At 33.0% G+C, this 16,535-nt stretch overlaps 2 protein-coding genes across 3 annotated transcripts; both read left to right on the top strand.

Moving 5' to 3' along the window:
• The first annotated feature begins 3,150 nt into the window (after positions 1–3,150).
• On the top strand, positions 3,151–4,935 carry LOC142615531 (anthocyanin 5-aromatic acyltransferase-like). Of its 2 annotated transcripts, XM_075788267.1 has the most exons (2): positions 3,151–3,696; positions 3,763–4,935. In XM_075788267.1, the coding sequence occupies exons 1-2, from the start codon at positions 3,306–3,308 to the stop codon at positions 4,743–4,745; spliced, it is 1,374 nt and encodes a 457-aa protein (XP_075644382.1). In that variant the 5' UTR covers positions 3,151–3,305; the 3' UTR covers positions 4,746–4,935. The 2 variants fall into 2 exon arrangements, with proteins under 2 accessions (XP_075644382.1, XP_075644381.1); XM_075788266.1 differs by having other exon boundaries at positions 3,157–4,935.
• Positions 4,936–11,656: 6,721 nt separating this feature from the next.
• LOC142615388 (anthocyanin 5-aromatic acyltransferase-like) lies at positions 11,657–13,290 on the top strand. The gene has a single exon (XM_075788136.1). It carries the CDS (start codon positions 11,717–11,719, stop codon positions 13,091–13,093), a length of 1,377 nt encoding a protein of 458 aa, XP_075644251.1. The 5' UTR covers positions 11,657–11,716; the 3' UTR covers positions 13,094–13,290.
• The last annotated feature ends 3,245 nt before the right edge of the window (positions 13,291–16,535 follow it).

Below are 16,535 nucleotides of genomic sequence, written 5' to 3'. Positions count from 1 at the left end.
AAAGGTTTTCCCGTTGTTGTTGTGTTTTTTTTTTCTTCTCATTACTTCAATCGAATAATTATAATGAATATGTGTGTGCAATTTATAATTGTTGTTTTTTTATGATGAACTCATTACTAATAAAGTTCTATAACAATCATACTATAATGCATATACAATATTCTCCAAAACCATCTTACATAAAATATTATAGTATTATTTGTGTATCACACAGATAACTTACTAGTTATATATAAAAGTCCTTAATGTTAGTTTTCATCTTAGGCCCCAAATGCATTAAGCAGCCTTTAGTCAGCCATGCGTGAGAGCACGTACAGTTGTTGAGAGTTCCATAATATATGGAGAGCATGTTTAAGGCAAGGCAAAGAGGTGAACCATGTTTGAAGCATCCAAGTGAGATTCGGACTGCATCGAATTAACTAGTTGTGTGGTCATGTCCAAGCTGAGATGAGTAGACTCTCCAAAGAATGACATAGGGCCTCAAGAGCCATGTTAAGTGACTCTGAAATAAATAGATATAAATAATCTATAAGAATAATTAAATAATGGGCATGGGCATGGCCAAGAATAAATAATCTATAGCAATGGGCATGGGCCAAAAAAAAAAAAAAAATCTATAAGAATAAATAGATATAAATAGCCTCTTTAGTAATTTGTTTTCACCATGGTTAATTACTTATTGTGCTTTTATTTTTTTTCATTTCGTTGAAAATGATTTGTACTTGGAGGGTTTCCTCTAAGTCGTATGCCTTTTAGCTGATCAACAAAGGCAATAGATTGCAGTTGTAAGGTACCCTAAATAAAATGGTGATGAAAAAAATGACAATTGAGGTGTATACGCGGAAGACCCCACTCAATTTGTCGTTCCGCTAGTAGGAACTGCTTCTATTAAGATAATATATTGATTTCTTAGTGAAGCAAGAAGCAAACTATTGTTGCTTGATCGAGTACTAAGGTTAAATATCTTGTCGTAGATGACACCACTATTGAACTCATTTGTTTGCACTCTCCTAACAAACACATGGCATCTATATTTTTACGGCCAAAATGGGTATTTGCCCCTTTCACTAAAATTTTCTAGCAAAATGTCTCTATTCTGAAACTATCTAGCAAAATGCCTCTGTTTTAAACTCGATTTTTAAAAAATTGAGTTTCAATGAAAAACTCAATTTTTAGAAAATCGAGTTATATGAAATCAAACTTAAAAAAGATAAATAAATATGGAACTTGAGTTCCATGAACTCGTGTTCCATTGAAGGAACTCGAGTTTCATGTAAAATTTCTCACATTACTCAATTTTTATCAAATCGAATTTTTCATTGAAACTCGATTTTCTAAAAATCTAGATTCAAAACAGGGGCATTTTGTTAGATAGTTTCCAAACATGAGTATTTTGTTACATTTTTTGGGCGAAAGGGACAAATGCCCATTTTGGCCCTATTTCTACCATCACATCACTTTATTGTGATATTTGGAGTGCTATTTAGATGTCAAGAGTTTTGTAGCTTAATGACATAGTTAATTTTCCTTAATTAAGAGAGCTCGTGTTTGAATTTCTCATTTCATCATTTCTACTATTGTAAACATAAAAAATACAAAAAGGAAAAAAAAAATAGAGCTATATTAATTTTTTTAGGAAAAATGTAGAGCTATATTTAGATTGGTCACAATAACTTTTTTTTATGTAAGGACAAAACATATTAAGATTGATTTTTATTAAAGTCCACGTAAAATTAAACTCATTAGGAATTAGGATGCACACTTCTAGTAGATTTGAAGATTCCCTCACAGTAGAATCATTATGTACATTTTAGCAAAAACAAAAGGAAATAAAATACTTCATACAAAAAGCATAGTTTAATTATCTCCCAATGTTATCACACTTCCAAGACATTAGTTTCATTGTTTTCAATCACATCAAAATAATGGCTTTTGAGTGGAGTTGTGGTATGCTATTATGTTATAATCCCTTTCTCCCTCCCTTGTCTGTGTTTGTTTGTTTCTCCAAAAAAAAAAAAAAATCATATCAAAATAAAAGTTTAATTGTTTTTAAGATTTTCAACCTAGGTAGTTGGCATCAATTTTATATGTCAAAGATTCCGTTGGAGCTCGTTAGCGTAAACTTTAATACGTCATATTGAGTATTCTATAGTTATAGTTAGACTAATTTAAGGGTTTTTGAGAACGGGAACTCTTAGGGTATTCGTTAATGAACTCTTTTAAGAATTTTAGATACTATTATGAAAATATAAAAATTCATGAAAAAATTTAAAAAATTTTATATAAAAGTTTTTGGGTAAACTGCGTATTTAATTCTTATCATTTACACCACATTTTAATTTAGTTCCAAAATTTTCAATTGTGTCACTTTAGTCTTTAACTTTTAGTGTCGTGTTAATTTAGTCCCTATTATTATCTCTTGGATGAAAATTGCTAACATGACAAATGACCAAAATAAAAAATTAGTTTCTGTTGATGTGACAATAAACTAATTTTTCATTTTGGCCATTTGCTAAGTCTAAAATTTTCATTCAAAAGATAATGACATAAACTAAAATATTATAGATCAAATTAAAATATAGTGTAAAAGATAAGAACGGTAATTTACCTATATTATTTTTTAAAATATTTTCTAATACAATATCCTTAGGTATCAATTACCTTTTCCCATAATTTAAAGCGCCACTAATGGAATCTAGGATTATTTGAATGGTAGTTGTATAAGTTTGGTATAGCCTACTCCGTAAGAAATTATAAGGTTATCATGATGGACAAGTGATATAGTCCACCATTCCACTAAAATACTTTCATCTATTTAAAATTGCTAAGTTAGAAATTTTAAAAAAAATAGAAACTGATTATTGACTCAGTAATTTTAAACAAGTGAGAGTCTTTTAGTGAAATAGTAGACAAGTGACATAGTTTACTAGAGGACTAGGGGCATGGTCCACTATATAATTTCTCCTAATCCGCACTTCTGTTTGAAAGTCAAACCCCCAAGGCCCCAACCCCGACATATCTTTATCAGCTCAATAAAAGCTCAATAAAAGCTCAATATCCTGTTGGTTGATTGATCATAAAAGACAATAAATGTACGATTAATAATTGCATTGTGCTTATATAAGAACAGTTTCTTTTCTCTGTCTCTTCATTTCCATGCTAACTTCCACAACTTTGCACCTTTGGGCATGATAAATTTGTAAAATTCTTGTTCTTATAACCTATATATTTTCCCAAGTCTTTGTTGAAACAAGATGAAATTGGAATTTTGACTTGGGCATATATACTTGAATGTTTCATTTCACATGCTATCTAGCATCAATTTCATTTCCCATCTCTATCTCATGGCTAAGTCCATCACAGTCAAGGTTCTTGATAATTGCTATCTCTCTCCCCCACCTAATTCAGCTCCACAAACCTCTCTTCCTCTAACCTTCTTTGACATACCATGGCTTTTCTTCTCTCCTGGCCAAACTTTGTACTTCTATGAATATCCCTACTCAACTTCTTATTTCACATCCACTGCCTTCCCTAACCTCAAGCACTCACTCTCTTTGACCCTCCGACAGTACTACCCTTTTGCTGGAAACCTCAAGTCACCACCAAAACCTGGCAAGCCTGAGCTTGTTTACACAGAAGGTGACAAGGTTCAGCTCACACTTGCTGAGTCAAATGGGGATTTCAACCATATTTCAGGTAATCATCCAAGAGATGCCAATGAATTCTACCAACTTGTGCCAAATTTGCTAACATGTTTCTCAGGTGAAAAACAATTACTTCCTTTGCTTGCTGTTCAAGTTACTCTTTTCCCAAATGCTGGAATCTGTATTGGACTCACACACCACAATGTTGCTTGTGATGGAAGGACTTTTAACAATTTCATGAAGACTTGGGCTTGGTATTATAGTCTTGGTCCTCTTGGAGATTACTCTTCTCCCATCAAGTCTCTACCTTGTTATGATAGGTCAGTCATCATTGACACGTGTGGGCTTGAGGCTATTTTCTTGAAGGATTGGTGGAACAGAAACTCTTCACAAGAAATTGTTGCTGTTGGTACTCAAACCAATGTAGATTTGTCCAACATGGTTAGAGCCACTTTTGTGATGAGTTTGAGTGATATGGAGAGGATCAAGCAATGGATATTAGCTCAATGCAGAAGGAAAAATAAGTCACAACCAATACATTTATCACCAAGTGTATTAACTTGTGCATTTGTATGGGTTTGTTTGCTTAAAACCCAAGTGGGTGTGAATGAGAAATGTGTTGGTGAGGAACCAATTTATTTTGGCTTTAATGCTGGAGGTCTTACTCGTTTGGAATATCCAGTGCCCACAACATATTTTGGAAATTGCATTGGGTTTGGCAGGGGAATGGCAAAGATGAATGAGTTACTAGAAGAAGATGGAATTATAGTTGCAGCTGAAGTGTTTGGAAACACTGTTAAGAGGTTAGACAAATCATTTTTTGGAGGGGCAGAGAAGTGGATTTCAGATTGGGAGGTGATGTATGGATCTGAGCTCCATGTTATGGTTTCTGGGTCTCCAAAGTTGGATCTTTATGAGACTGATTTTGGGTGGGGGAGACCCAAAAAGATTGAGGAGATTTCAATTGACTCTACCAGAGCCATTTCATTGACTGAGAGTAGAGATTTGGAGGGTGGCATTGAGGTTGGCTTAGCCCTACCTAAACCTGAGATGGATGCTTTTGTTACTTTGTACACTGAAGGTCTCAAGGCCCTTCCTTGATTCACTCTTGCTTCAATGTAAGTCTAGGATCACCAAAGTTTTTCAAAATTGCTTGTGCCTACTGTGATTCATGTATATATAATCAATGAGTTGTGAAAAAAATTGTATCCTAGCAATGCTCTTCTTTCTTCAGGCTTGAGTGTGCAACATGTCTATTTCTTTTCTGGGTAAGATGCTTTACATGTTCTAATTTGACCATATTTGCATGTGGGAATACACTTTACAAAGAGGACCCCACGAAGACATATTTCAGACAAAGTTTCAATAATTATGTTCCTTCACCATGATTATTCATTGGAAAAACTTAGCAGTATTACTTTTTTATTTTTTTGAAAACAACTTAGCAGTATTTTCTAAGGTTAGGCAGAGGGGGATCCATGTCAAATTCCTTAAACTTTTCTCACTATTTTAAGATAAGAATCTACTTTTAAGCTTCACCTCCTTTCAAAATGCTCTTACCTTATTTCTTATCATCTGTGGTTAGAACATTTGTTGTACTCAAGGACCTTGTACTAAGTACTATGCTTTGTTGTACATGGCCATATTTGTCAGTCATTAGAGGCTGGTCTTGTTAGATTTGAGATTGTTTTTAGAGTCAAGTTTGGAATTCAATACCAACACAAAGAAGACCAAGTTTATCACTTATCATTGCATTTTTAAGCCCAAAAAGGAATTAAAGCCGAAACTTCAAGGGCATGCAGACAAAGGTATTTTGATTTATATCCAATGGTAAAGCAGATAACAACATAGCGTAGATCCATCAGTAAAACAACATATTTTTTTTTTTGCTAATATCAGTAAAACAACATTAAAGTAACTTGTGTTCAACAATATAGTAACAATAATTATAAAAAATAAAATGAAATAGAATAACAAATTAACAATAACACGATATATAAGTCCAGCAGTAATAAAACATATGAATCCAACAGTAGAGATAGTAATCTGTTAGCATAAATTTTTTATAAAATGAGAGTAAATTTGAGTGTGATAAAGAGAAAGGTAATGACTACCAGTGATGCACAAGAGTAAACTGGTTAGTTTCTATTGTCAATCACTAGCCAAAGTGGAGCGCGCTTTTCCCACATAAACACTTTTCTTTGCTTGAAGGGGTTTCGAGGGAAGTGAAGTGAATGAAGGAAAATGAGTGGTTTTAAAATTTCTTTTTTTAGTGTATTTGAGTATGGACAACAGGTAGTTTTATGTGATAGATGAAGATATGACAAAAAAAAAAAAAAAAAAGGACATGAGGGGATGAGAGAAATAATATGGGCCATGAGCCTTCATTCATTGAGGAGACAAATGAACCATAAGTCCAATCATCCATGTAACAATAAAAAAATGAGCCCAATTTGTAAAGCAGAAAATAATATAAACTATAAGCCCATCTTGTGATGTAAAAAATATGGGCAGTGAGCCTGATTCATGAATTGAATGGAATTTTGGCCAATAACCTGGCTCATTTAAATGAAGAATCTTGGGGAAAAAAAGCCCCATTGATGTAGTTGGATGAATGTTGGGCTTCAAATGAGCTTTGGCCCAAAACCTATCATTTAAAAAAAAATCATACTTGAGATGGTATAAGTTGACTAATGAGATTATGCCATGTGGCCTAAGAGTGAAAAAAAAGACCTCAAACATACTTATCAACTAGTCGCTAACCCATGCGATGCACGGAAAGACTATTGACTAAAAAAAAGAAAATCCAACAATGAATAAATAAACCATGATATGAGAAAGACACGCCAAGTTTCAAATTTGAGTAGCAATATGACTTTTTGTAGTAATAATAATATAGACAATTCAAAAAATGGAATAATATCAAAATTATAATACCTAATTCCATTATTTTTTATATTGAATCCCAATAGTCATATATATACGTGAGTCTCATCCTTTAAAAAATTATGTCTTGTACTTTGTATGATATGGTAATTTTCATTCAAACATTAAACTAGATTATGTGTCTTACCTTAATGCTTTCCTTGTGGTGAGGACAAATAGAATGAAATAGGTGCTTCATGCTAAAAAACCCTCTTCTAGTCAAATACCAAACCTAATAAAATTTTAGTGAAAAGGAGAAACTCATCAAGAGGAGTAAGAGAGAAAGAAATTACTCAATGAAAAACCACAATGAAATAAGAAAAGATTTCAAATTTGAACTTCCAAAGAACAACATAAATTTCAGCCATAGGTTCAAAATGCCAAGTTAAACTTCTTGTTGAAAACCTAGCAAATACAGCCAAAAAATATATCTTTATTAATCTCGATGGTAGTGATCTAATTCATGAACCCTAAACTGCAATTTTTGAATTAGATCACAAACGAAATATATAACTTTATTGTAACAAAATAAGATCACTACTTAGCAAATATATAACGAAATAAGATCACTACCTAGCAAATACAGCCAAGAAATATAACTTTATTAATCTCGATTAGTTGAATTTGATCACAAACGAAAACCTAGCAAATATATTTTCTTTTCTTTTTTTCTTTCATACTCCATCTTCTTCATCATCCCAGTTATTAGGCTATCATCAGGAAAAAAAGAAAGACATGTAGAAAATCATTACCCTCATTTGCAACTACATATCAACAAATTACCATCCTTCTAGACATTATGTTCTGTGCTAATCCCCACTTCATGAGATAGCAAACATACAATTCATATCTTGTCATATATGAGCAATCAACATACCTCTTTGGCCTTTCGATCAGGAATTTCAGCAGGAATTGAATCGTATTCCTACAACAACAAGATAGATCATGGGTGCGTGACTTATGTAGTTAAAAATTAAACATCAATGTTTCAATATTGGGTTAAAAACAGTGTATGATACCTCTGGTTTGACATCATTAGGGTCGTCAATGTATTCTCTATCATCCTAGTCTGCGGGCTATGTGAGGGGAAGGCACATTAGCCAAGAAATATAACTTTATTAATCTCGATTAGTTGAATTAGATTACAAACGAAAACCTAGCAAATACATTTTCTGTTCTTTTTTTCTTTCAAGGATCTGATAAGCAAAAGATGGATTGCAAAATACTTACCTTGTGTATGATGTGTGGTAAATCTTGAAGCCATAATTGGGTGATGCTACCTAGCGTTTTTCCTACGTTTGGAGAGAGAAAGTTTGCAAGAATGGTCCGTGAGAGAGGGATAGGTTTGCTAGGGTTTTTAGGTGGGAAGAAATGAGTTATAACGTGATTTTTTAAACTTGAGAGAGGGATAGGTTTGCTAGGGTTTTGAGGGATAGTTTTTTGGATCCTAACCTGAGTCTTCTTAATGATTATAGTCTAATTAATAATATTAAAAATGCTGACATGGAAAATTGTAGAGCTAGTAGAGTTTCGGTCTTATATATATATAGATTAGAATGTCATCATATTAAAAAAAAAAAAAAAAACTAGAATGTCATTCATGTATGGGAATGTTGGGTGAATGAAATGCCTAAACTAATTATGTAGAGGAAAAAAATAATATAGATTTGTAAGCTAATGATTAAAAAAAAATCATTGGAGGATTCCATGAAGCAATGAATTCAATTTACTATGAGTCTTGGAATTTTTTTCAGAGAACTCCATTGGCCATACTCCATAGCCTATCTCTCAAAAGTAAAAATCTTGTACGAAATTTTTGTTGTTATCCTTTCGAGATATCCACAGTTTTTTAATATAGCTAGGCCAGGCAATTGGCAAGATAAGTCCAAGGAGGTGGCCCCAACAAGTACTCTCATCCCATGTGAGCCATTATGAATTTATTTCATTTGTAAGCTCTTTCAAAATTTTAAGGCATATATCTCACTATCGAACAAATTTTTTGGGTCCTCATGCAGTCACTTGTCAAAACGTGATACTTGCTAGTTGCTATTCACAATATAGTACCAAGTTCTTATCAGCTTTTACTAATGCGTGAATTATTGCCTCGGCTTATTTTTGCTTTACACTTTATAAGCACAACCTCATTTTAATATAAAAGATTTACTGTCTTAAAAAAAAAAAAAAAAAAGAAAAAGAAGAAAGAAACTAATAACATGGTCATGTAGTTTTCTAAATTTCAAAAGTACCCAAAACCATATATATCAAACATAACCTATGAATCATGGAGTTTAATTGACTAAATCCATAAACCTATGAAGTCATTGGGGGGTGGGGGTGGGGGTGGGGCGGAGTGGCAGCTCTAGGAATTTTGTTCAGTGTGTTCTTTAGGAAGCATAAATTACACAATCTTATTTCTTTTTACCCTTTAGGTAATTATGTTTGATTCAATATTATTAATTCCATTCCATTCCGACTGTAATGGTTGGAAAATACTGTTCCAGTGAACAAATCGAAACAGTAACCCACCTTATTCCACTTCGGAAAAACTTTCGGGTCATTCTGGTCTATTTCGGGTGTTTTGGTAAATACCGACCGAAATTCAAGATTCGGCCGACATGAAGTTTGTACTTAATTTTTTTTTTCTTAAAAACAAAACAAATTTGCATTTTGTAAACCAAAAAACCTCAAAAAGAAAAAAAAATGAAAAGAAAAGAAATGAACAAAGGTACCTGTATAGCTAAAAAAAAAATTGTATTGAAAAATTTAAGACTCAAAACTTGAGAAGAGGCATTGCCACACTGGTATTGGTAGTAGATACAGAAGTTACGAACAAGGAGAAAGGAAAAACGTAGATGTAAAAGTGTAGATGAAGATATGATAAAATTTAAAAGTATGAAGTGTAAAAATCGAGAAGACAGATGATGTATGTGGTTAAGAATAAACAAGAAAAAATAATTAAAAATGAGAAGTAATATATGTATTGTAAATTGTGTTGTATTGGCCAGTGACTTGATTTCTTCGACTAAGCACACTGCCTAGCCTGAAGTAGTTTTATTATATATATATATATATATATATATATATATATATATATATATATATATTCCAGATTTTAGTTCAATTTTTTTTTTAGTTTTTCCTTTTTGCTTGAAAGACACTAATATATTGTTAAGTTGCTTAAATTATGGACCAAAATTTAATTTTATTGGCATAAAAAAAATTTAGGTGGTTCCAAATTTTTTTTAGAGGTAAATAAATATAAAATTTTAAATTATTATATATAATTTTTTTTTTCAGGTCAGGGTGGTCTTGGGACCACCCTGGCCATAAGATGGCGCTGCCATGGGGGAATCATATAGTCTTTTGGTGGACCACATCATTTATCTACCATTCTACTAAAACACTTCCACTTGTTTAAAATTGCCGAGTCAGTAATCAGTTTTTGTTTTAAATTTTTTTTAACTCAACAATTTCAAACAGGTAGAAGTCTTTTAGTGGAATGGTAGATCACGTTATTTGTCCACCATGAGGACCTTATAATTTCTTGGGGGGTAGTTAGTGGTAATGGGCGGAAGAGTTACTTTGTTCCTTATTCCATTAGGAATAAAAGATTTTTTTTAGTACGTTATATTCATGTATTTACGATTTATGCAACGGTATTTGATATTTCTAAAAGGTGCTCTATTTGCATGTAACTAGCATTTGATATTAGGTAAAATAAATCTTGATTTTTGATTCCTCGGTGATGGACCTGGAGAGAGAGAGAGAGAGAGGAGGGAGGGAGGGACATGCGAAGTATCCATATTTTAGTATCAAGAGAAGAGAAAGCAAAAATGATTTATGTAGTAGTGGCGAGCAACATGGGAGTAACTAAAATCATGAACATTTTGTGAGAGGGCAATACAAGCGTCATGCTATTACGTGAAATAGTGGAATATTTTACCATATATGGTGAGAGTCTAATAGTTGAAAGCATTGTGCTAGCTTACGCTCTAACTCGAGTAGCATGGGATACATGTAGAGCTTGAAATGACCTTATAGTAGAATCACTCTGTACATTTTAACAAAAATATAATATAATATACAAAATTAAATTTTAAGCATTATAATTTTAAAAGAAACAAATAAACATTGAGGTTTTAAAAAGTACAAAATAACCCTATTGTTTTAAAAGCAACAAATTAAACCCTTTAAAAATTTCAAATTAAATGTCAGCTTATTTAAGTGTAACGACATTGTATTAGAGATTTAACATAGGCTAGGGGTTTAATTTATAATAATATGGGTTTAATTTGTAATATTTGAATTTAGTTTGCTACATTTTTTTTTGAAATAAAAATTTTAATTTGTTATTTTTAAAAAAATGTATAGCTTGATTTATTATTTTTTAAACTATAGGGTTTAAATTATTATAGACTTCTAGTGCCGCAAAGGTTTTTGGTGGTCTTACTGGCGCATACCATGGTGGGGTCTTCGACTGGGGTGAAGTCGTAACAAGTAGCCGTAGGGGAACTTGTGACTGGATTGAATCCTTCCTTTGCGATGGAAATGCCCTTTTCCCCAACCCAACTAAGGGCAAGCCCCCACTCCGCAACAAAAGCGAAGCGAGCCGCACTCGTAGCGCACATCAGTTTTTCAACTGGCTTCAAATAAAAGCTTGATTAATAGAGGCATGCTAGGGATTAAAATATAATTATTTTAATAGAATAAAGTACTTTTTTTTTTTGTTATTGAAAAGAATAGAATAAAGTACTTGGTACAAAATAGGTAAAAAAGAAGAAGTACGTGGTACAAAAAGCATAGTTTAATTATTTCCCAACTTCATCACGCTTCCTACATGAAACATGTGACATTAATTTAATTATTTCCCAAGTCCAAGTTACGAACTGTTGGCATGAATTTTATTTTCATATGTAAGTTCCCTTCTACCTGGTTGCATTGGCATCAATTTTATATGCATCATGTTCTGCATTTTCCATTTTTATATATGTAATAACAAGTGATCCAATTCCCTTTTTGGTATGGACAAACCATGGGTACCACCAAGTCCTCTATAGCATGACTTATTGAGTCAGTCCTGTTGTGTGTATTAGGCAATAACCAGTCATTCTTCTCTCTCTCTCTCTCGCTCTCTCACTCTCTCACCCATGGCAAAATCCTCCACAATCAAAGTTCTTGAGCACTGCAATGTCTCTCCCCCACTCAATTCAGCTCCACCAATCTCACTCCCTCTAACATTCTTAGACATACCATGGCTATTTTTCTCTCCAAGCCAACCGTTGTTTTTCTATGATTATCCCTACACCACTTCTCATTTCACATCCACAACCCTCCCAAACCTCAAGAACTCCCTTTCCCTCACTCTTCAACACTTCTATCCCTTAGCTGGGAACCTCACAATGTCACACTTTGAGCCATGCAAGCCAGAGATTATATATAGCCAAGGTGACTCGGTTTCATTAACTATTGCTGAGTCAAATGGGCATTTTAACCATCTCTCTAGCAATTGTCCAAGAGATGTGAATGAGTTTCACTCACTTGTGCCCCAACTAGATGATAAGCTAGTGCTTATTCCTTTGCTAGCTATTCAAGTTACAGTTTTTCCAAAGGCAGGCATTTGTATGGGACTTGCTTACCAACATGTTGTAGCTGATGGAAGGACTTTCAACAATTTCATGAAGACTTGGGCCTCATTTTGTAGCTTTGGTGACTCTTTCTCTATGAAATCATTACCTAGTTATGATAGGAAGGTCATTGTGGATGCACTTGGGCTAGAGGATATTTTCTTGAAGGAGTGGCTGAGAAGAAAATCTTTGAAAGAGATTGTTATAGGAAGTGAAACCAATGTAGATTTGTCCAACATGGTTAGAGCAACATTTGTGGTGGGCTTGAGTGACATGAATAGGATAAAATCATGGATTATTGCTAAATGCAATGAGGAAAATAAGTCACTCCCGGTTCATTTATCAGCCTATGTCCTAACATGTGCATTTATATGGATTTGTTTGGTTAAGGCCCAAGAGGATGTCAATGAAAAATGTTGTGGGGAGGATCCGAATTACTTTGGGTTCATTGCGGGAGGTATTACCCGTTTGGACTTTCCGGTACCCGCTTCATATTTTGGTAATTGTGTTGGTTTTGGTCGATCGATGGTGATTAGGAAGGAGCTAATGGGAGAAGACGGGGTTGTTATTGCGGCAAGAGCTATTGGAAGCACTGTGAAGACATTGGATAAGGCAATTTTTGGAGATGCAAAGAAGTGGATCTCGGATTGGAAGGTGTTATTCGGGTCGGAGCTCCATGTTATGGTTGCCGGGTCACCAAAATTGGATCTTTATGAAACGGATTTTGGGTGGGGAAGAGCCAAGAAGATAGAGGAGATTTCAATTGATTGCATGAGAGCTATTTCACTCACTGAGAGTAGGGATGTGAAGGGTGGCATTGAGGTAGGCCTAGCTCTACCAAAAACTAAAATGGATGCTTTCACCACTTTCTTCACCCAAGGTCTCAGGGCTTTTCCATGATTTATCTATTTTTAAGCAACCCATGATTTTTTCTAGTTAAAGAATTCACTTGTTGGATTCATAATTAATGTTTAAGTGAGAACTCCCTTTGAAAAAAAAAAGAGTTCATTATTTAAAAAGGCTTGTACATAGGGCAAGACAACTGCTATTATCATTTTAGTTTTAGTAAATAATAATGTGTCTTTTGAATGCTTTAACTCTTCAAGTTGTTTTCTTTTTTTATTTTTAAATTTTATTTTATTAAACAACTTCAAGTTGTTTAATAATAGACAGAACTTTACTTTTATTTAATAATAGAAAGAATTTTACTTTATAAAGCAATAACTCTCCAAGGCATTTGTCCTTGCAATGATTCCCTCAATAGAAAGTACTATTTGAATTCCTACTTTAAGTCTCCAACTAACATATCTGTAATTGCGAGGAAATAATTAAAATAAAGTTGTTCCTCTATATATATATATATATATATATATATATATATATATATATATATATATAACATGCATATGTAACATCCATTCCTTTCATTACATTAGTGTAAGAGCAAGATTTAGGAACAGTACTTAAGTATTATTTCTTAGGTTCATCTCTTAAAATTCTGCTATATGACTTTTTTTTTATGGACGGAAGTGTATTTTTTAAGTTAAGTAGTTACTTAACATAATTTTAAGAGGAGAACCTAAGAAACAACATCTAAGATACTGTACGTAAGTTTTGTCTTTAGTGTAATATATATGATATGGTGCACATATTTTATTAACTATTTTATTTAGCATAAAAAAAACCTCCTAGTCTAATGATTAAATGAAAGAAATCTAGTTTGTAATGCAGTGACTTTCGAAGCCACGCATCTCTCTTTGATTAATTCCCACCTTAAATAGAAAGTATTATGTAAGCTACTAGTTTTATTTTTGGTGTGGTAAATATGTAAGTTACTACTTTATATTAGTTAAGTCTCCAACTAATATAAACTACCGACATGCTGGTTGGACTTGGGACAACATATCTCACGACATGGTTTCGAGTTCTCCACCAAGAGCGTGTTGAGACTCCTTGTATTGGTTAGGATGTTTTTATGGTCATGCTTAGGTAGAGTAGCCATGTTTGCCACTCCTTTCTAACTATTTTTTGATTATCCTTAAACAAAACAAAAAAGTCTCCAGCTAAGATTTGTATATAAGATAAGTGTTAAGGAGACCATAATTTGACTTCGTACAACCACTCTTTAAATAGGTATGTGGGACATTATGTCGAATGCTATAAAAGATATGAGTGTCTCTTCTATATTACTAATTGATTTTGAGGTGAAATAACATGGATTCAGATCCTCTAGAGTTCTTAGGGTACTCTACCAGTAGAGTTCATTAAATCCTAACCACTCTTTAATGATTTAATGGTTTAGATTCTGCCATGTCAGCATTTCATTAATAATATTCTTGAAATAATAAAATAATGTTGTAAACAAAACAATTAAGATGATTGTTAATGAAATGCTGACATGGCGAAATCTAGACCATTAAATCATTAAAGAGTGGTTAGGATTTAATGAACTCTACTTGGTAGAGTACCCTAGGAACTCTAGAGGATCTGAATCCAAATAACATAACTCATGGTTTGACAAATGGTATTAGAGTCAAAGTCACGAGTTTGAGTTATGATAATGTCATTGTGAGGGAGGAATTGTTGAGGAGTCAACAATTTGACTTTCTACAGCTACTTTAAAAATAGGCCCACAGGGCGTGATGTGGAATGTCATAAAAAATTTGAATGTATTTTCCTCATCACTAATTGGTTTTGAGGTGGAATGACACAACTTACGTTCCAACAATAAAATTGTTAGTGCATGAGATGTAATATAGCATCTGTACATATGAATACTTTAGCCAATGCCAAATGGGAGTGATCATTCCTTTCATTAAAGAGGGTTCGAAAATTAATGTACATATATCTTCTACAAGCATATACTCCGAACATCCATGTAATTTCATTTTAAAAAGTTCAAGAACGACAACTATTATAGAAAGTGATCTGAACAATCCATGGAAGGGAAGAGAAGGACCACGAGGACTCAGCACTCAGCACTCAGCAGTCAGGAATCCTAAAGCTTTTTTTGTTTGTTTTCAATCATTCACAGTAATCAATGATGATATTTTCGTTTTTAGTGACTCTTTTTCTTTTTAGTTTTTTTTTTTTTAGAAACTTTTTCTTTTTAGTTTTGATTTTTTGTTTTTGTATATATATATATGTGTGTGTCTATATATATATATATATATATATATATATATATATTTTAAAGCTCAAGTACCTTTGCGTAGATTTGAAGTTGAATTAATTCCTATAAAATGTATAGATTAATACAATATTTTCCACCCAAAAGCTCCTCTTGAAAAGTCTTTTCATACTCTCTCTTCCAATAAACCGAAACCGATTGTAAATTCTTTTTCATATTCTTATATATTCCATTTCAATTTTGATTTCATTCAAAGATAATTAATCCCTGTGCCAAACTTCAGTGTCTCAATAGGTAAACCATCACATTATGCTAACGACATGTTGCAAATAGGCATTGCCTTTTGACGGAGATGCTTCATCTTTCACCATTGCTTTGTGTTAGAATAATTATATTTTATTCAACTATGTATAAACTGTACAAAAAAAAAAGGTCTATATAGAAGCACACACTCAATGAGTAGATTAGAAGAAACATCGCCACAGAAGAAACATTACCACGAATTCTTGGCGTTATGGTTACTTCATAAGTATAAGTGCTTGTGGAAGTGGGGCTCCACGAGAGAGTTTCACATACATATATTTAAATTATGTTAGAGTAGAATTCTATTTTAGTTTAAAAAAAGAAAAAAAGAAGAATGAAATATGAGTTCTGTGCTAAATTACCAATTCGTCTAAAAGTTAAAACAGTTAGAAAATAGAGAACTTAATTATTTAACCCATAATTCTAATATTCAATACAATTTAAGATGGGTTGGACTGAGCCTCTAGATGAACCTACAACTTGTAATTTAACAGCCCCATTCAAATTTAAGATGTGTTGTCGAAAACCAACTTGAGTTTAGATACAAGAATAAGATCATAGAATTGGCCAAATGTATGAAATTTGGTGAACATTTCGGGTAGTTGATCATGCAAGGGAATATTTGCAACTGTTAAGTACTCTAAAGTTGGGGACCATGAAATTGAATAAATTAAGTGACAACAGCTCACACTGTCCTTGGTTCGCTCAGGAAAGGCATTATTGTGTCTGATCTGTATTCTGCTTCAATTATTGGCTTATTGCATTTGATAGGAGAGACAGGAAATGAAGAAGCTCCTATATCTTGAAGAAGCCATCTCAGCCACAATATATCAAATGTAGTATTATAGAAAGCACTTTGTATTTTACGTTTTTTCCTAAAATATGCCACCGCAGTACACTTAATCCTGT

Source organism: Castanea sativa, chromosome 11 (assembly GCF_040712315.1).
Source record: "Castanea sativa cultivar Marrone di Chiusa Pesio chromosome 11, ASM4071231v1".
Classification (NCBI taxonomy): domain Eukaryota; kingdom Viridiplantae; phylum Streptophyta; class Magnoliopsida; order Fagales; family Fagaceae; genus Castanea; species Castanea sativa.
Note: the sequence above shows the minus strand (reverse complement) of the source record. Positions and strands in the feature narration are given on the sequence as shown.